Here is a 21,484-nt window from a genome sequence, read left to right as displayed (position 1 = left end):
TCAGCTGTGTGACTTTGGACAAGTCACTTAACTTCTCTGGGCCTCAGTTCCCTCACCTGTAAAATGGGGATTAAGACTGTGAGCCCCCCTTGGGACAACCCCATCAACTTGTAACCTCCCCAGCACTTAGAACAGTGCTTTGCACATAGTAAATGCTTAATAAATGCCATTACTATTATTATTAATAGTAATAATCAATAATAATAATTATAGCATTTGTTAAGTGCCTACTGTGTGCCAGGCACAGTACTAAGTGCTGGCATGGCTACAAGCAAATCAGGTCAGAAACAGTCCCTGTCCCACATGGGGCTCAGTCTTAGTCTTCATTTTACAGAAGAGGTAACTGAGGCACAGAGAAGTGAAGTGATTTGCCCAAGGCTACACAGCAGACAAGGGGTGGAGCTGGAATTAGAACCCATGACCTTCTGACTCCCAGGCTCGTGCTCTATCCACTATGCAATGCTGCTTCCCCAATTATTATTATTATTATTATTATTCCCTGGGCCCGTGCTCTATCCACTATGAGGTTCCCCAATTATTATTATTATTATTGTTATTATCATTCCCTGGCAGTTTCTGTGCTGAGTCATGTAGAGACCCTAGCAAGTCTGCCCAGGTGAATGTTGGGTTTGAGGACTTGAGACGCAAACTCTAACCCTCTAGCCACAGTGCCATTTATATTTGGCATCGTCTTATATATTGTCCTTGTCTCTGAAGTTGTTATGGGGGCATTATTGTTTCCCATTCTGTGTCAGGCCCTCATAAACCCTCCCACATCCTTATTCTTAGACTGTGGGCCAGGGGCTATGTCCAGTTCACATCTATCTCTTTTTCCCAGTCCTCAATAAAGCTCTTGGCACAGAGCAGATGACTAATAAATAGTATTCCTCCTCCTCTTCCTCCTCCTCCTCATTCTCCTCCTCCTCTCATCCATCTCCTCCTCCTCCTCCTCCTCCCTAGACTGTAAGCTCATTGAGAAGCAGCATGGCTCAGTGGAAAGAGCCTGGGTTTGGGAGCCAGAGATCATGGGCTCTAATGCCAGCTCCGCCACTTGTCAGCTGTGTGACTTTGGACAAGTCACTTAACTTCTCTGGGCCTCAGTGACCTCATCTGTAAAATGGCGATTAAGACTGTGAGCCCCATGTGGGACAACCTGATCATCTTCTACCCCCTCAGCCTTTAGAACAGTGCTTCACACACAGTAAGCGCTTAACAAATGTCATCATTTTTGTGGGCAGGGAATGTGTCTATTCTATTGTACTTCTCAAGCCCTTAGTACAATTCTCTGCATGCAGAAAGCACTAAAAAAAAATACCATTGATTGATCAAGTGGTATTTGTTAAGCGCTTACTACCTCATCTGTAAAATGGGGATTGAGACTGTGAGCCCTATGCAGGGCAGGGACTGTGTCCAACCCAATTTGCTTGTATCCACCCCAGTGCTTAGAACAGTGCCTGGCATATAGTAAGCGCTTAACAAATACCACAATTATTATTATTGTTGTTGTTTTATGCTAGGCACTGTACTGAGCACTGGGGTGGATACAAGCAAGTTGGGTTGGACACAATCCCAGTCCCACATGGGACTCACTGACTCAATCCCCATTTTACAGATGAGGTAACTGAGGCCCAGAGAAGTGAAGTGACTTGCCCATGGTCACACAGTAGATACAAACAATTAATAATGATTATATTATTTGTGAAGCGCTATTTACAAGGCACTGTTCTAAGCGCTGGAGTGGATATAGTCAAATCGGTTGGAAACAGTCCCTGTCCCATGTGGGATAGTCTCCCAGCCTCAAGCCCCATTTTACAGTGAGGTAACTGAGGTAAAAGTGAAGTAACTTGCCCAAGGTCACACAGCAGGGAAGCAGCAGAGCCGGAATTAGAACCCGTGACCTTCTGACTCCCTGGTTCTCCAGGAAGCAGAGAGCGGGACTGGGGTCTCCTCATTGCTCTCTCTTCTTACTCCCAAGGCCCGCAGGAATGGGCTGCTCTTCCTGTCTGAAGACGATCTGTCCCTCCCACTCTTATAATAATAATAATAATAATGGCATTTGTTAAGTGCTTTCTATGTGCAAAGCACTGTTCTGAGCACTGGGGGGGGATGCAAGGTGATCAGGTTGTCCCACGTGGGGCTCACAGTCTTCATCCCCATTTGACAGATGAGGGAATGGAGGCTCCAAGAAGTTAAGTGACTTGCCCAAGGTCACACAGCAGACATGTGGTGGAGCCGGGATTCGAACCCGTGACCTCTGACTCCAAAGCCCGGGCTCTTTCCACTGAGCCACGTTGCTTTCCACCCTTACCCCATCACCGCCGATGTGTCTGCAGGCTCTTCCACCCCTTGGAGTTTCTTCCCCACTAATCTAGGGTCAAAGGGCCTTCGCCTTCAAGAAGTTTAAAATTCCCCAACTGCTTGGGACAGAGCTCCCCATATTCCCACCTAAATCCTGTCCTCCTTGACTTTCCCATTACTGTAGATAGCACCATATCCTCCCTGTCTCACAAGCCCAAAACACTGGCATTAGCCTCGATTCATCTTTCTCATTCAGGAGAAATGAATCTTTCTCATAGAGAAGCAGTGTGGCTCAGTGGAAAGAGCCTGGGCTTTGGAATCAGAGGTCATGGGTTCAACTCCCGGCTCCACCACTTGTCAGCTGTGTGACTTTGGGCAAGTCACTTCACTTCTCTGGGCCTCAGTTCCCTCATCTGTAAAATGGGGATGAAGACTGTGAACGCCCCGTGGGACAACCTCATCACCTTGTAACCTCCCCAGCGCTTAGAACAGTGATTTGCACATAGTAAGCACTTAATAAATGCCATTATTATTATTATTATTATTCAACCTACATAGTCAATGTCACCAAATGTCCAGTCCTACCTTCCCAACATCACCAAAATCGGCCCTTTCCTCTCCATCCAAACTATTACCACCCTGATCCCAGCACTGATCAGATCCTGCCTTGACTACTGCATCAGCCTCCTTGTTGACGGCTCTCCCTCTCTCTCTCCCAACCCTGAGTCAGTACTTCACTCTGCTGCCCAGATCACTTTTCTAAATAAACATTCAGCCCACATCTCCCCACTTCTCAAGAATCTCCTATGGTTGCCCATCCACCTCCACCTCAAGCAGAAACTCCTTACCATCGGCGTAAAGCACTCAATCAGCTCACACCCTCACCTCACTGATTTCTTACTACTACTACTACTACTAATGATAGCATTTTTTAAGTGCTTACTATGTGCCAAGCGCTGTTTTAAGCGCTGGGGGCATACAAGGCAATCAGGTTGTCCCACGTGGGGTTCACAGTCTTAATCCCCATTTTACAGATGAGGGAACTGAGGTGCAGAGAAGTGAAGTGACTTGCCCAAAGTCACACAGCTGACAATTGGCAGAGTCGGGATTTGAATCCATGACCTCTGACTCCCAAGCCCGGGCTCTTTCCACTGAGCCACGCTGCTTCTTATACTACACTCCCAGGCGCTCACTTGCGCTCCTCCAATGCTTACCTACTCACTGTACCTCAATGCCGTTCATCTTGCCGCCGACCCTTTGTCCACATCCTCCCTTTAGTCTGGAACCCCCTTCCCCTTCAAATGTGACAGACCACCACTTCCCCACCTTCAAGGCCTTATCGAAGTCACATTTCCTTAGTACAGTATTGAGCGCTTAGTACAGTGCTCTGCACACAGTAAGTGCTCAATAAATACGATTGATTGATTGATCTCCTCCAACAGGCCTTCCCCAACTAAGCCCTCATTTCCACCACTTCGTCTCCCTTCTCTGTTCCCTATGCCCTTGGATCTATAAACCCTTTAAGCACTTGACATTCACCCCACCCTCTGCCCCACAGCACTTAAGTATGTACCTGTAATTTATTTTCATATCTGTCTCCCCTTCTAGACTGTAAGCTCCTAGTGGGCAGGGAATGTGCCCACCATCTCTGTAATGTTGTACTTTCCCAAATGCTTAGTACAGTGCTCTGCACACAGTAAGTACTCAGTAAATACTTTTAATGGATCAAAATTCAACAGAAGCAGCATGGTCCAGTGGTTAGAGCATGGGTCTGGGAGGTGAAGGACCTGGGTTCAAATTCTGGCCTCACCACATGTCTGCTGGGTGACCTCGGGCAAGCCACTTAACTTCTCTGTGCCTCAGTTACCTCATCTGTAAAATGGGGATTAAGATGGTGAGCGCTGATGAAGGACAAAGACTGTGTCCACACTGAATAGCTTGTATCTATGCTAGTTCATAGTACAGTGCCTGGCACATAGTAAGTGCTTAACAAACTCCATTATAAAAAAAAAGACCACTACAGGCCTGAATGAAACAAAGATGGGGAAAACAAACAAGCACATCTCCCACTCTGTCTTAAATGGAAATCGCCAGGCCAAGTTTTTTTAGAGCCCCAAGAGCCTGTTGTCCTACATGTAGGACACTGAGGGTTGGTAGCCCTTGTTGCATTTGACTAATTGATGCCTATTGCATTCTACTTACTGTGGGCAGGGAATTCATTCATTCATTCATTCAATCGTATTTACTGAGCGCTTACTGTGTGCAGAGCACTGTACTAAGCACTTGGGAAGTACAAGTTGGCAACGTGTAGAGATGGTCCCTACGCAACAATGGGCTCACAGTCTAGAAGGGGGAGACAGACAACAAAACAAAACATGGGGACAGGTGTCAGGTTATCAGAATAAACAGAAGAAAAGCTATATGCACATCATTAACAAAATAAATAGAATAGTAAATATGTACAAGTAAAATAAATAGAGTAATAAATCCGTAAAAACATATATACAGGTGCTGTGGGGAGGGGAAGGAGGTAGGACAGGGGGGATGGAGAGGGAGGTAGGAAAGAGGGGTCTCGTGTCTGTACTCTCCCAAGTGCTTAGTACAGTGCTTTGCACACAGTAAGCGCTCAATAAATAAGATCAAATGAATGAATGAATTCTGTTTCAGAGTCTTCTTCCTTTCAGAAGCGAAGGCCCTAGGAGAAGCAAGCACAAATGACTTTTAGACTGTGAGCCCACTGTTGGGTAAGGACTGTCTCTATATGTTGCCAACTTGTACTTCCCAAGCGCTTAGTACAGTGCTCTGTACACAGTAAGCACTCAATAAATACGATTGATTGATTGATTGATTGTAACTGACTCCGGGGGGTGTATTACAGGAAAACGATGAGGGTCAAGGCAGAGATTCTCAGGCCTTCCTGGGCCTTCAGGCATGGTTCTGTTCGTCACTAGGGAGGTCAGGTCCCCAGGACAAAGTTGGCAAAGTGAAGGCAGCTTCAGTGGATGGGGGAGAAGGGGGGTCTTGCTGTCAGATGGGGTGTCCACTCTAGGGTTTTTTAGGTGGCCCCAGCCCCCTCCCTAGCCGGGCTTGGCCGGGGGTCGTCATTCCACCCCAACACATTTCAGCAGACTCTGGCCAATTCACTGGACCCCGCTCAGCCTGGCCTGCTTGACCTTATTTGAGGCCCATCCTGTCTTTCCCACAAGTTGCTAAATATTCCACATTCTTTGCCGCTGATAAGGACAACACTGATAAGAGCTGTCTTTCTGAGCCAAAGTAACTCTCCCACAGGGACACCTTTCCACACTCTCATTCATACATCTTTAATGATTTTATTTTTATATAATCCTAAGGTAATCATTCCCAGTTGTAGGATCCTGCAAGTCTACCACAAGATCACAAATGCTTATTTAGTTCTAAGGTGAAATCCCCGGCATTGTGTGTGTAAGATGACAATCACACTCATAAAACATGGTCATAACTGAGGAATGGAGTTTTAGGGCAATGTCTTGTTAAACTCGTTTTCTATCTCCTGAGCCATTCTTTCCAAAATTAGGGTTCATTCATTCATTCATTCAATCATATTTATTGAGCGCTTACTGTTTGCAGATCACTGTACTAAGCGCTTGGGAAGTATAAGTTGGCAACATATAGAGACGGTCCGACCCTACCCAACAGCAGGCTCACAGTCTAGAAACAAAACAAAACATATAAACCAAATAAAATAAATAGAATAAATATGTACAAGCAAAATAAATAGAGTAATAAATATGCACAAACATATATACATATATACAGGTGCTGTGGGGAGGGGAAGGAGGTAAGGTGCTTTGCACATAGTAAGCGCTTAATAAATGCTATCAAAAAAAAAAAGGTGGGGGGATGGAGAGGAGGAGGAGGGGGAGAAGAAGGAGGGGACTCAGGCTGGGAAGGCCTTCTGGAGGAGGTGAGCTCTCAGTAGGGCTTTGAAGGGAGGAAGAGAGCTAGCTTGGTGGACGTGTGGAGGGAGGGCATCCCAGGCCAGGGGGAGGACGTGGGCTGGGGGCTGATGGCAGGACAGGCGAGAACTAGGCACGGTGAGGAGATTAGTGGCAGAGGAGCAGAGGGTGTGGGCTGGGCTGGAGAAGGAGAGAAGGGAGGTGAGGTAGGAGGGGGCGAGGTGATGGAGAGCCTTGAAGCTGAGGGTGAGGAGTTTTTGCCTGATGCATAGGTTGATTGGTAGCCATTGGAGATTTTTGAGGAGAGGAGTAACATGCCCAGAGCGTTTCTGCACAAAGACAATGCGGGCAGCGGCGTGAAGTATGGATTGAAGTGGGAAGAGACAGGAGGATGGGAGATCAGAGAGGAGGCTGATGCAGTAATCCAGTCAGGATAGGATGAAAGATTGAACGAGCAGGGTAGCGGTTTGGATGGAGAGGAAAGGGCGGATCTTGGCAATGTTGCAGAGGTGAGACCGGCAGGATTTGGTGACGGATTGGATGTGAGGGATGAAAAAGAGAGTGGAATCGAGGATGACACCAAGGTTGCAGGCTTGTGAGACGGGAAGGATGGTAGTGCTGTCAACAGTGATGGGAAAGTCAGGGAGAAGGCAGGGTTTGGGAGGGAAGATAAGGAGTTCAGTCTTGGACATGTTGAGTTTTAGATAGTGGGCAGACATCCAGATGGAGATGTCCTGAAGGCAGGAGGAGATACGAGCCTGGAGGGAGGGAGAGAGAGCAGGGGCAAAGATGTAGATTTGGGTGTCATCAGCATAGCGATGATAGTTGAAGCCGTGGGAGTGAATGAGTTCACCAAGGGAGTGAGTGTAGATCGAGAACAGAAGGGGACCGAGAACTGACCCTTGAGGAACCCCTACAATAAGGGGATGGGAGGGGGAGGAGGAGCCCGCAATAGAGACTGAGAATGAACGGCCGGAGAGATAAGAGGAGACCAGGAGAGGACAGAGTCTGTGAAGCCAAGGTTGAATAGCGTGTTGAGGAGAAGGGGGTGGTCCACAGTGTCAAAGGCAGCTGAGAGGTCGAGGAGGATTAGGATAGAGTAGGAGCCGTTGGATTTGGCAAGCAGGAGGTCATTGGTGTCCTTTGAGAGGGCAGTTTCCGTGGAATGTAGGGGACGGAAGCCAGACTGCAGGGGGTCGAGGAGAGAGCTGGCATTGAGGAATTTGAGACAGCATGTGTAGATGACTCGTTCAAGGAGTTCGGAAAGAAATGGTAGGAGGGAGATAGGGCAATAACTAGAAGGTGAGGTGGGGTTAAGAGAGGGTTTTTTTAGGATGGGAGAGACATGGGAATGTTTGAAGGCAGAGGGGAAGGAACCAGTGGAGAGTGAGCGGTTGAAGATGGAAGTTCAGGAGGGGAGAAGGGACGGAGTGAACTGAAACACATAGTTCAAAAACAATTATGTATCATCTCCTCCTCCTCCTCTTCCACCTCTTCCTTCTTCTTCTTCTTCACAATTGTGACATTTATTAACTACTTACTATGTGCCAGACACTGTACTAAAGGCTGGGGTAGATACAAGATAATCACATTGGACAAATTTCCTTTCCCTCATGGAGCACATAGTCTAAGCAGGAGGGAAAAGAGGAATTGAATCTCAATTTCATAGCTGAGGAAACTGAAGCCCAAGGAAATTAAGTAATAATAATAATAATAATAATGGCATTTATTAAGCACTTACTATGTGCTAAGCACTGTTATAAGCACTGGGGAGGTTACAAGGTGATCAGGTTGTCCCACAGAGGGCTCACAGTCTTCATCCCCATTTTACAGATGAGCTAACTGAGGCCCAGAGAAGTTAAGTGACTTGCCCAAAGTCACACAGCTTACAATTGGCAGAGCCTGGATTTGAACCCGTGAACTCTGACTCCAAAACCCGTGCCTTTTCCACTGAGCCACACTGCTTCCCAAGGTCACACAGCAGGCAAGTGGTAGAGCCAGGATTAGAACTCAGGTTCTCTGACTTCCAGGTTGGAGTTCTTTCTACTAGGCCATGCTGGTTCTCATTCGTTTTTCATTTTCTTAACATTTCTGCTGCCCAGTTGGACTTGAGATGATTTACAAACCCTGATCGTTCCATGATTCCACATTGATTCAGGGCAATTGTTTGATAGAGTGATAGAGAAGCAGTGTGGCTCAGTGGAAAGAGCACGGGCTTGGCAGTCAGAGGTCATGGGTTCAAATCCCAGCTCCACCGCTTGTCAGCTGTGTGATTTTGGGCAAGTCACTTAACTGCTCTGTGCCTCAGTTCCCTCATCTGTAAAATGGGGATTAATATTGTGAGCCCCACATGGGACAATCTGATCACCTTGTATCCTCCCCAGCGCTCAGAATAGTGTTTTGCACATAGTAAGCACTTAACAAACACCAAAATTATTATTAATTATTATTATATATTGTCTCAATATCTCCATTGCTGTCACTAGATTACAAACACCAAAATTATTTTTAATTATCATATATTGTCTCAGTATCTCCATTGCTGTCACTAGAGTCAGCCTGTAATAGGGGATGTGATACTGCCTATTGTCAAAATGCTTTTCTCTGGAGGATTTCCCCTTGTCCCACTTGAGAAAAGTCTGGAGTCCCTTGAAGCTATCCATGCCCTAGATCAAACTTTGTTTATATTTTACATGAGGGACATTATCCTCATCTAACATAGTGCATAGGACCACGGAAGAACATAGAACCAGGAGTCAGGGGACGTGGGTTCTAATCCCAACTCCGCCACTTCTCTGCTGTGAGACCTTGGGCAAGTCACTTCACTTCTCTGGGCCTCAGTTACCACATCTGTATAATGGGGGTTAAGACTGTGAGCCCATACTGTAAGCCCAGTGTGGGCAGGGATTGTCTCTTTTTATAGCTGAATTGTACTTTCCAAGCACTTAGTACAGTGCTCTGCACACAGTAAGCGCTCAATAAATACAATTGAATGAATGTGGGACAGGGACCGTGTCTGATCTGATAACTTTGTATCTATCCCAGCTCTTAGAATAATGCTTAGCACATAGGAAGAGCTTAACAAATACCATCATCATTATTACTATTATTATTATCCTTAATGCCCCAATACAGAGCTGTCCTTTCCCAACTGAGGTTCGGTCCATGCCTTTGCACATAGTAAGCGCTTAATAAATGCCATTATTATTATTATTTGGGCTGGGAGCTGAGTTCTGACACCCCAAAGGTGTACAACAGTGGTAACCTGCCTCCTAAAACCAACAGGAGCCTGTGAGGTCAAACATAAATCAAGTCACTTATTCCGCTTACGAAGCTCAGACACAAGTTGTATTCCCGAAGAAACATTGCAGACCTTGTTGAATATGAATCATGAAATAGACAGCTGAAATCACACAGCACACTCATGAAGTTTCAATCCAATTTCACCCCAATGACAGTAACTTCTCTGGGCCTCAGTTTCCTCAACTGTAAAATGGGGATTCAATCTCACTCCCTCCTAATTAATCTGTTAGCCCCATGTGGGACAGGGGTTGGGTCCAACTTGATTAAACTTGTATCTACCCCAGTGTTTAGAACAGTGCTTGACACATAGTAATTCCTAAAAAAAATCACCCTCCCCCCCAAAAAAACCAAATATAACAATAACAATAATAATAATAATGACAAAAAGCAAAATGGACCTGGTAATTACCCCACAGAGCAACTCACTGAACTTGAAAAGCAGCCAAGGTCTAGTGACTAGAGCACAGGCCTGGCAGTCAGAAGAAACTGGGTTTTAATCCCAGCTCTGCCACTTATCTACTGTGTGTCTTTGGATAAGTCATTTCACTTCTCTGTACCTCAGTTATGTGTAAAATGGGAATTAAGACTGTGAGCCCTCCGTGGGACAGGGACTGTGTTCCAACCTTATTAACTTTATCTTACCTAGTGCTTAGTACAGTGTAAGCACATTTGGTAAGCATTATTTGGTAAGCACATAAGTCCTTACCAGATACCATAAAAAAAACCCAAAACCCAATAAGGTCTCCCTGAAAATAGGCTCTTTCTCCAAACCAGTGTTTGAACAGCTCCAAATGTTAATGGACCATTCCTCGGACTGGAACCCAGGACTCACAGGGCTAGCAGCAATTGGACAAATATCCCGAGTTCGTGCTGATCTTTCGTGTAGAAACTCTTTGTACAAACCTCCTATTTTCTATCTTCTAGACTGTGAGCCCACTGTTGGGTAGGGACCGTCTCTATATGTTGCCAACTTGTGCTTCCCAAGCGCTTAGTACAGTGCTCTGCACACAGTAAGCGCTCAATAAATATGATTGAATGAATTTTCTATAAATCCCAAATCCCACTGAGTTCTGCTTAGCCCCCGCCCCGCCTTCTTTCAGTCAGTGAGTAGTGTGGCCTAGGAATAAGAGCCTAGGCCTGGGAGTCCGAGGATGTGGGTTCTAATCTGCTGTGTGACCTAGGGCAAATCACTTAGTTCCTCTGTGCCTCAGTTTCCTCATCTGTAAAATGGGGATTTAATTCCTAAGCAGAGCATGGCCCCACATGGGACTGTGCCCAAAATAATAATAATAATAATAATGACATTTACTATGTGCAAAGCACTGTTCTAAGTGCTGGGGGAGATACAAGTGATCAGATTGTCCCACGTGGGGCTCACAGTCTTTATCCCCATTTTACAGATGAGGTAACTGAGGCCCAGAGAAGTTAAGTGACTTGCCCAAAGTCACGCAGCTCCCAGACTGAGCCCCCTCCTTCCCCTCCCCATCCCCCCGCCTTACCTCCTTCCCCTCCCCACAGCACCTGTATATATATTTATATATGTTTGTACGTATTTGTTACTCTATTTATTTTATTTGTACATATTTATTCTATTATTTATTTTATTAAAATGTTTTGTTTTGTTGTCTGTTTCCCCCTTCTAGACTGTGAGCCTGCTGTTGGGTAGGGACCGTCTCTATATGTTGCCAACTTGCACTTCCCAAGCTCTTAGTGCAGTGCTCTGCACACAGTAAGCGCTCAATAAATGCGATTGAATGAATGAATGAATTGGCAGAGCAGGGATTTGAACCTATGACCTTTGACTCCCAAGGCCATGCTCTTTCCATTGAGCCACGCTGCTTCTCTAATTGATTATCTTGCATCTACTCCAGTGCTTAGTACAGTGTTTGGTACATAGTAAATGCATAATAATAATAATAGTGGTATTTGTTAAACACTTACTATGTGCCAGGCACTGTTCTAAGCGCTGGGGTGGATACAAGAAAATCAGGTTGGACGCAGTTCCTGATCCACGTGGGGCTCATAAGCTTAGCAAATACCACAGTTATTATCACTCAGGTGAGAATTCAAACACTGCCACTCCCTCCCCTTGGACACCCTCCTCACTAGTGGGCAAGGTTCTGCCCAGAGCCCATTGTTGGGTAGGGACCGTCTCTATATGTCGCCGACTTGTACTTCCCAAGCGCTTAGTCCAGTGCTCTGCACACAGTAAGCGCTCAATAAATACAATTGAATGAATGAATGAATTTCCCCAAGTACAAACCTCCATGCCACAGCAGCATTCTGGTGCTCCCTCTCTGTTGGCAAATTGTTTAGCTGTTGCCTCAATTTAGTCAAGCACAAACATTTCACTTTAGGTCCAAAAAGAGCCTTGCCTGTCTGTTTCCACATAGAATCCAAATGTCAGATTCTTGTTGTTGTTGTCTTCTGCTGTCGAGTCATAGATACATCTCTCCCAGAACGCCCCACCTCCGTCTGCGATCGTTCTGGTAGCGTATCCATAGTTTTCTTGGTAAAAATACAGAGTTGGCTTACCTTTGCCTCCTTCCGCGCAGCAAACTTAAGTCTCTGTCCTTGACTCTCTCCTGTGCCCCTGCTGCCCAGCACAGGTGAGTTTTGACCTGTAGCAGATAGCCTTTCACTCGCTAGCCACTGCCCAAGCTAGGAATGGAATGGGTAGGCCTCTGTTAGACTCCTCCTCTTGTAGTGGAGACTGTGGAGTACTGAAAACTCTCCAGGTGGACCCTGAGAAGGTACTCCTAATCTAGTAATTTCCTCACTGGCCAGGTGGACCCTCTTTGAGATCAGCACTTGGCCCAGAGGAACCACTGGTAGACAAAGAAGCAGCAGCCCAAATAAAAGAAACCTCCAAAATGAACCAGCCAGTCCTTTGGGAGACTTGTCAATGCTGTGACATCCTGGTGTCAAACGTCCTACCAAATGGAAGGTCTTGGGCTGCCAATCTTGTCATTCAATCTATCGGTGGTATTTATTAAGCGCTTCTTTGTGCAGAGCACTGTACTAAGCACTTGGGAGAGTACAATACCATAGAATTAGGGGATACTTTCCCTATCTGTAACAGTCTAGAGGGGGAGACAGACATTAATATAAATAAATAAATAATGTATAATACATAATTCAAAGATATGTACATAAGTCAACTTGCACTTCCCAAGTGCTTAGTACAGTGCTCTGCACACAGTAAACGCTCAATAAATATGATTGAATGAATGAAAGTACTGTGGGGTTGGGGGTGGGATAGATATCAGAGGCGTAGGAGAGAAGTAGCATGGCATAATGGATAGAGCATGGTCTTGGAACTGCTGGGAGCAGTTCCACTGGGATAATAATAATAATAATAATAGTAGTAGTAGTAGTAGTAGTAGTAGTAGTAGTAGTAGTAGTAGTGGTAGAATTTGTTAAGCACTTACAGTGTGCCAAGCACTGTACTAAGCACTGGGGTAGATACAGGATAGTCAGGCCCCACAAGGGGCTCACAGTCTAATTAGGAGGATGAAGCAATGCCAAAATGGCATTAAAGGATCGTGAACACTGAGGGCCCGGAAGAGCGATGACACCTTTCCAAGCGACTGCCCCAGCTGCAGACCCAGGCAGTAGCTAGTCCAGGGCTTTAACCTTGGGGGAAGCCTCTGGGCCAGTAGGCACCAGAGGGCTTGTGGGGGGCTTGGAGATGGTCCAGCTGCTCGGGAGCAGAATGAGATCCTGGGCAAGAGGATTGGAGTTCAGTATAGACTTTGAGGGGTCTCATGGCTTCAGGGCTGTGACTGCTGGGAGTCTCTGGGGCCAGGGACATGGACCTGAGAAGTAGCGTGGCCTAGTGGATAGAGCACAGGCCTGGGAATCAGGAGGACCTGGGTTCTAATCCTTGCTCTGCCACTTGTCCTCTGTGTGACCTTAGTCAAGTCACTTTTCACGTCTCTGAGCCTCAGTTACCTCTTAATGAGGACTGAGAGATTGTGGGCTCCATGTGGGACAGGGACTGTGTCCAACCTGATTTGCTTGTACCACTCCAATACTGAGTGCCGTGCCTGGCACATAATAAGCACCTAACAAATGCCACAGTTATCATCATCATCATTCCACACTCTTCTGAGCAGCACCCTCCCTGCACGCTTCACTCCGCTGGGGCAGCGGCTCCACAGAGCACAACAGGATGATGATCATTTTGACCAAGCGAGTCCCTATCCCCTCCCTTCCCCTCCCAATCCCCGATCCCAACTCTGCCACCTCAGCCCTCCTTACCTTACCATGTGTCCTCCTTCCATTCCATTCACCACCTCGCTCTCCTCATTTGGCCCCATTTCTAACTGCATCTCTGGCCTCCTCTCTCCTCTCATGCCCATCCTTCTACCCCTCCCCTCCCTCTGCCCATTGGGAGGAGCCCAGGACTTTACTCGGAAGTGAGTTTCCTGCCTCGAGCAGAGTGGGCTCCAGTTCACAGTCCGCAGGCAGGCTGGCCCCCGAGAGAGGACCGCTCTCCAGTCTCCTCCCCACCCACTACACCAGTGTGCCCAACCTAGCATGGGCCCTGCCCTCACCCTCCTGCTCCTCTTGGAACTGGCAGGTAAGGTGACCAAAGGGCCTGGCCTGGGACAGGGGTACCATGGGGGAAGGTGGGCACCTCCTCGCCTCCCAGGGCTGGGCAGCACGGATGCTCTGAAGCGCCACAACCCACAACATCGTTGACTCTATCCCTGAGGGATTGTCAGCTGTGTGACTTTGGGCAAGTCACTTAACTTCTCTGTGCCTCAGTTCCCTCCTCTGTAAAATGGAGATTAAGACTGTGAGCCCCCCGTGGGACAACCTGATCACCTTGTAACCTCCCCAGTGCTTAGAACAGTGCATTGTGCTTAATAAATGCTATTATTATTATTATTATCATTACCCCACCCCCACCTTTACCCTGCAGGCTGGGAAGACAAGCCCAGTCTCCCCTGCTTCCTGGGAAGTGGGGCAGGAGGGAGGGAGAGTGTCCAGTTCCTTGGTGGCTCCTGGGGCTCCATCTCCTGACCCTCAGTCTCTTTCATCACCAGGCCAGACCACGGCAGATGATGACCTGGATGTGGTGCAGAGGCAGGAGGGTGATTGCATCTCTCTGGAATGCCAGTATCCGCTGCAGCACTCCCGGGCACGGAAGATCTGGTGCCGGGTGTCCGCAGAGGGGGAGTGCCCGCCACTGGCCTCCTCTGTGGTGAACAGGGGGAGCCCGTCTAGGAGCCGGGCACGGCTAACAGACCTGGGCAGAGGCTATAGCGTGGTGACTATGAATGCCCTGCAGCCTGGGGACAGCGGAGAGTACAAGTGCATGGTGGACACCACCCCTCGGTCACTGACTGTGAGGAGGGTCTCTCTGCAGGTCTCCCCCAGGGGTGAGGATATGGTCAGGGGCAGCCCCGGGGCCCAGAGGGCTTTGTTCTGGGAATCAAGGGGGTCTCGGTCTTGGTTGGGGGGGAGCACTGAGGGCATTCATGGGAAGTGTGGGGGAAGCGGGAGGAGGAGCCTCTCCCCAACCCCATATCTCGGGGAAGGAAGGTGCTTCCTGGACTGTGGTGGGAGATAATTGAATCCTGACTGATGGGTTGAGGGGGAGAGAGAGAGAGAGTATCTGAGCAAAGTTCTGTGTTGTTAGTGTGTGAGCATTTGTATTACACCGAGTATGAAAGATGGAGTATGATATTGAGGGTTTGAATAAGCGCGTGTGTACATGCGTGTGTGTGTGGGTGCCTGTCGGGGTTCATTCGTTCATTCATTCAATTGTATTTATTGAGTGCTTACTGTGTGCAGAGCACTGGACTAAGTGCTTGGAAAGTATGAGTCGGCAACAGGTAGAGACGGTCCCTACCCAACAACGGGCTCACAGTCTAGAAGGGGGAGACAGACAACAAAACAAAACATGGGGATGGGTGTCAAGTCATCAGAACGAATAGAAATAAAGCTAGATGCACATCATTAACAAAATAAATAGAATAGTAAATATGTACAAGTAAAATAAAAGTAGAGTAATGAATCTGTACAAACATATATACAGGTGCTGTGGGGAAGGGAAGGAGGTAGGGCGGGGGGATGGAGGAGGAGGAAAGGAAAAGGGGGGCTCAGTCTGGGAAGGCCTCTTGGAGGAGGTGAGCTTTCAGTAGGGCTTTGAAAGGAGGAAGAGAGCTAGCTTGGTGGATGTGTGGAGGGAGGGCATTCCCGGCCAGGGGGAGGACGTGGGCAGGGGGTCGACGGCGGGACAGGTGAGAACGAGACAGGGTCAGCTGTGATGAGAATATTCCCAAGAGTCTGTGCCCACTGAGGGGGCCACTCAGTTCCATTCTGTTTGGGTGGCTGGACAACCAGAGTGGGAGCAGTTTTCCGGGTAGTGCAGCAAAAATCAGAGGTGCTGTGCTAGCTTCTGGTCTATGCCGCCCCCAGATCCCATCCAAAGATTCCCTCTCCCCACAGGAAGCCTCAGGGCCTGTTGAGGAAGGCGTCTTCTCCTCCGCGTCTTCTCCTCCCTACCACTTCCAGCTTCCTCCTGGGCCCCCTGCTCCTGCTGCCCGCTCCACAGCCTAAGCCTTTCCTCGGGGGGTGTGATCTGCTCCCAGTATCGTTCCCAGGGACCGTGGCAGGGAAGTGGTTTACTCCGGGCCTGGGCCGAAATCCCCTACAGCTCCTTGGCCAACAGCCTGGACCCAAGCCAGCTCCCTCGGCCACCAAGGGCCAACCATATCTTCGCGCTCTGTCGCTTCCTCCTTCTTGCAGCTTATTTTAGTGCCCATCTCCCTCTATGGACTGCAACCTCCCTGAGGGCAGGGACCATGTCTGATACCTCTTCTGTACTCTCCCAGATGCTTAGTGGAGGGCTCTGCATCTTGTAAGTGCTCATTAATTACCATTAATTGATTGCAAGGAGGGAGGGGCCACTGGGAGGAGGCAAAACAGGTGCAGCACTGGAATTGAAGCCCAGTGCCCCACTGAAAGTGTGTGTGCATGTGAGTGCGTATGTTTATGTGTGCATACTCATGTCTGAGAATGGATGTCTATGCATGAGCACATCTAGTGTGTCTGTGTGTATTCATGTATACATATCTGTGTCAAGAGTGCGTGTCTGTGTTTGCCTGCTCTCAAGCCTGAGAACGGGCATCTGTGCATGGGCATGTATGTATGTATGGAGGTTTGTATGTATGTATGTAGAAGCAGCATGGCATAATGGATAGAACATGGGCCTGAGAGTTACAAGGTCATGAGTTCTAATCTCTGCTGTGACCTTAGGCAAGTCACTTCACTTCTCTGTGCCTCAGTTACCTCATCTGTAAAATGGGGATTGAGACTGTGAGCCCCACGTGGGACCAGGACTGTGTCCAACCCGATTTGCTTGGATCCACCCCAGCGCTTGGTACAGTGCCTGACACATAGTAGGTGCTTAAAGAATACCATAATAATGATGTGTCACTGACAGGGAGAGAGAGACTCCCTGACTGTGTCTGCCACCCCAGGGGAGCACAGCAGGGCAGATCTTCCTCTGGCAGCACTGAGCGGTGTTGAGGAGGTATAACCAACCCCTCCATCCCCTGGGCCACCCGGCCCTCCCTCTCCCTCTCTCCTCTCCCCTCTTCCCACTGCCCCATCCCATCTTGGGAAGCCCGGGCCTGGACTCAAGTGTGTTTCTGTGCAGGCACCATCCGGGACCCTGAGCTGGGCACGGTCCCTGCCCACCACGCTGGGCCCTGTGTGAGCCTCCCTGCTCCCACCCCACCTGGCCAGGCGGGACAAAGGTACAGGGGTTGGGGCAGAGGAGAGGGATAGGGAGGGAGCAGGGGCAGCGTGGGGTGGGATCTTCATGGAGAAGGAAGGCTTTTCCATCTAGTGTAGGAAGGGGATTTGGTTACCCCATCAACCCCTCCACAGGGGTGCCTCTCTGCCCCTACCATCAGGTGCTTCCTGGTGCCTCCTACTCTAGAAATGGCATTTGGGGAAGCAGTGGGAGTGGGCAACTCACAGTCCTTGTAACAGGCCTCCGAAGGAGACACTGACTCAGCTTCCCTCACTCCTTCCCTTCCACTGCTGGACTGTGGCCTCTGCCACGCCGACCCTCTCTGGTCTCCGGGCTGAACCAAGAGCCGGACAAGGACCCCGGTCCCAGTCTCCCCATCTCACCTCCCCAAGACCCACCCTCCCGGATAGCACCTCCAGGAGGCCACCTCTTTGATCTCCTTCTTCTCATCACCACAGAAAGTGATGCCGACTCAGTCTCTCCTGCTGACTCAATCTCCAGGGCTCCATCCGTGGCAGGGAATCTGGGTACCATTCCCCTCCTCCTGGGGCGATGAACTCTGACCTTGGCCCCCAGTGCCACCCTTACGGTGACCCTGACTGATCCTCTGCAGTGCCTCTGAGGTAGGGGCCTGGGGACTCTGTCGTCATAGCTTTTTGGGCAGAGTGGGCACCCCTGGGAGCCCCTGGAAGCTTGATCCATCAAAATGGCAGGCTAGTTTCTAGCGGTTCCTTTTTGCCTCTTCTGCTGCCTCATGGCTCAGGTCTCCTTGGTGGCAGGGGGCCCAATCCCCGACCCAGCAGGAGACTCAAGATAAGTGCCTCTGGGGTATCCCCCGGCATCTCCATGGAAGCAGCATGGCCTAGTGGTTAGGGCACAGGCCTGAGAGTCAGAAGGCCATGGGTTCTAATCCTGTCTCCACCACTTGTCTGCTGCATGACCTTGGGCAAGTCACTTCACTTCTCTGTGCCTCAGTTCCCTCATCTGTAAAATGGGGATTGAGACTATGAGTCCCGTGTGCAGGACGGGGATCGTGTCCAACCTGATTATCTTGGATCTACCCCAGCGTTTAGAATAGTTTCTGGAACATAGTAAGCACTTAACAAATACCATAATTATTGTTATCTTCCCCAGTGTCTCTGTCTCCTGCAGTGTCTCCGTATGTCTAGCCCCCATTACGTCTCCCACTGTGTCTCCCTGGGCCTCCAGAACCCCCTGTATCTCTGTCTCCTCCCATACTCCTCCCATGCTTCTCCTTCTGCTGGATAAGCAGCATTGCTCAGTAGAAAGAGCACGGGCTTTGGAGTCAGAGGTCATGGGTTCAAATCCCGGCTCCGCCACTTGTCAGCTGTGTGACTATGGGCAAGTCACTTCTCTGTGCCTCAGTTACCTCATCTGTAAAATGGGGATTAAGACTGTGAGCCCCCGTGGGACAACCTGATCACCTTGCAACCTCCCCAGTGCTTAGAACAGTGCTTTGCACATAGTAAGTGCTTAATAAATGTTATCATTATTATTATTATTATTGTATGTGAGTCTGTGTGCCTCTGAGCTCTCTGGCTGTGTGCTCAGGTCTTTGGCTTTGCCCCCGGCAGTCCCATCTCAGCTCGTTGCTGCCAGCTGCTCTGGCTAACATTCCTCGACTCCTCTGTCCCTGGCAGTGTTCCTGGAGGTATTCCAGCCAGTGCCTGGGCCTGGAGTGCCGTGGCAGTGGGGGGTCTGCTGGCAGGAGCTGCCGTGCTCTTTGCGGTGACATCCGGGACGAGCGGTGAGTGACCCCCCCCCCCGGGAGCCGAAGGGAGGGTGGCCCAAACGGCCTGGGGAGGGAGGCCAGACCTGAGCTACCCATCCTCCAGCATGCTGCACTTATCCCTGGGCCACTTCAAGCAGCGTGGCTCAGTGGAAAGACCACGGTCTTTGGAGTCAGTGGTCATGGGTTCAAGTTCCGGCTCCACCAATTGTCAGCTGTGTGACTTTGGGCAAGTCACTTCACTTCTCTGGGCCTCAGTTACCTCATCTGTAAAATGGGGATGAAGACTGTGAGCCCCCTGTGGGACAACCTGATCACCTTGGAACCTCCCCAGCGCTTAGAACAGTGCTTTGCACATAGTAAGCGCTTAATAAATGCTATCATTATTATCGTTATTAATTATAATTATGGTACTTGTTAAACGGTTATCTTGTGTCATGCACTGTTCCAGCGCTGGAGCGGATTTCATTTATTCTGTAGAGAAACAGCTTGGCTCCATGGAAAGAGCACGGGCTTGGGAGTCAGAGGTCATGGGTTCAAATCCCGGCTCTGCCAATTGTCAGCTGTGTGACTTTGGGCAAGTCACTTGACCTCTCTGTGCCTGTTACCTCATCTGTAAAATGGGGATGAAGACTATGAGCCATATGTGGGACAACCTGATCGTCTTGTATCCTCCCCCGCGCTTAGAACAGTGCTTTGCACATAGTAAGCACTTAACAAATTCTATTATCATGTTTATTGAGCACTTACTGTAGCAGAGCACTATACTAAGTGCTTGGGAAGTACAAGTCAGCAACATATAGAGACGGTCCCTACCCAACAACGGGCTCACAGTCTAGAAGGGATACAAGATAATCAGGTTGGCCACACTCCCGGTCCCACATGGGGTCACACTTTTAATCCCTACTTTACAGGCGAGGGAACTGAGGCCTGGAAAAGTTAAGTGACTTGACCAAGGTCATAAAGCAGACATGAGGTGGAGCCGGGATCAGAACCCAGGTTCTTGTGACTCCCAGAACTGTGCTCTACCCACTAAGCCACGGGGCCCTCCTCAAGTGACCCCCCCAGAAGCTGCCCTTGCTCAGGTCTCTCCTTCCACAAATGCCCGCTCTGGGATCCCAGGAGCGGGCGACGTTGTGACACTTAGGCAGAAGGATTGATGGTGTCCCTTCCTCCCCCAGGGGCTAAGCTCAAGGCCTGCACCTGTCTCTCTGCCTGCGAGGCAGCCACCATGGTAAGACTGTCTGCCACTTCCACCCTCCCCAGTCCTCTGTGGGCACCTGGGCATCCCCGGGGGGCACAGTAGGGGCAGCAAGGGAGGGTTCTAAACAGCAAGTCCTGCCCATGGCTGCCTGTGGTCCAGGCGTGCTCTAGGGTCCCACCGGGCAGGAGCACCTGGGTGAGGCCTAGGGTTGTCAGCAAGGAAGAAAGGAAGGAGAAGGTGAAGAGATGGAGAGGGCGCTGACCTTCACTTCACTAACTGAGCTCTGCTTCCCACTCAGCTTAGGGCTCTCAGGGTAGGAGCCAGGGAACGTAGGGACTGGTGGGTTGGGGGAGCCTAAGTGTGTGAAGTGGGGTGAGGAGAGGGGAGGGGAGAGGGAGGAGGGATGGGAAAGGGAGAAAGAGGAGAGAGGAAGAGGGAATTAAGAAGGGCAGAAGAAGGTAGGGGAAGAGAAAATGGAGGTGGCGAGTTAGGAGATGGGAGAATGGAGAAAGAAGAAGGTGAGACTGGATGGAAGAGGAATGAGAAAGGGGGAGGAGGGGAGGGATGGGCCAGCCCAGCCTCTGATAGCCTGTTCCCATTCCAGGACTCCCCTTCCGAGGGGTCGCTGCCCAGAGAGCCACCCCTGGCACCAGGGGAGCTGAGTGAGGGGATGTACACACAGCTGGGCCGCCAGTCTCTCTCCGAGGACTCATCCTATGCCAGCATAGTGCTGCCCACCCAGTCAGAGCCCTCCGGAACCTCCGCACCCACGGTCCACGGGACCAGACCAGTGGAGTATGCCACAGTGGCCTTCAGGGGTCCCTCCCCAGGACTGGTCAAGGCTGTGGATGCTGTTCCTCCTGAGACCAGCCTTCCGCAAAGCCCCTGAAGGGAGGGCCTGTGCCCACCCTGCCATCCCCATGGGCTCTGCAGAGCCCCAACCCTCTAGCCTCGCCCTGGCTGCTCCACCCTGGATCAATAAATCCCAATCTGGCCTGTGAAGGAGCTTGCGGATTCCAGAGGGGACTAGTGGAGCAGGAGTTGGGAAGGAACAGGAAACTCACTAAATGCCGCCGGCTGGGAAGGGTGTAGGCCTGGGATGAAGAGGGTTGGGATGGGGGGGGCAAGGAGGGGCACAGTCCCAGAAGGTCGGGCAGCTGGGCGCAGGGGCATGGGGTTGCTCAGCAGGTCAGGAAAGCCACAGTCAAGGTCACCGA

At 49.7% G+C, this 21,484-nt stretch overlaps 1 protein-coding gene across 1 annotated transcript; it reads left to right on the top strand.

Moving 5' to 3' along the window:
- The first annotated feature begins 14,081 nt into the window (after positions 1-14,081).
- On the top strand, positions 14,082-21,200 carry TREML1 (triggering receptor expressed on myeloid cells like 1). Its single transcript, XM_038749819.1, has 6 exons — positions 14,082-14,124; positions 14,594-14,929; positions 17,215-17,314; positions 18,975-19,081; positions 20,245-20,297; positions 20,872-21,200. The coding sequence occupies exons 1-6, from the start codon at positions 14,082-14,084 to the stop codon at positions 21,154-21,156; spliced, it is 924 nt and encodes a 307-aa protein (XP_038605747.1). The 3' UTR covers positions 21,157-21,200.
- Positions 21,201-21,484: the final 284 nt, after the last annotated feature.

Source organism: Tachyglossus aculeatus, chromosome 7, assembly GCF_015852505.1.
Source record: "Tachyglossus aculeatus isolate mTacAcu1 chromosome 7, mTacAcu1.pri, whole genome shotgun sequence".
Classification (NCBI taxonomy): Eukaryota; Metazoa; Chordata; class Mammalia; order Monotremata; family Tachyglossidae; genus Tachyglossus; species Tachyglossus aculeatus.
The sequence above is the reverse complement of the archived record's forward strand: the minus strand, read 5'-3'. Positions and strand labels throughout refer to the sequence as shown.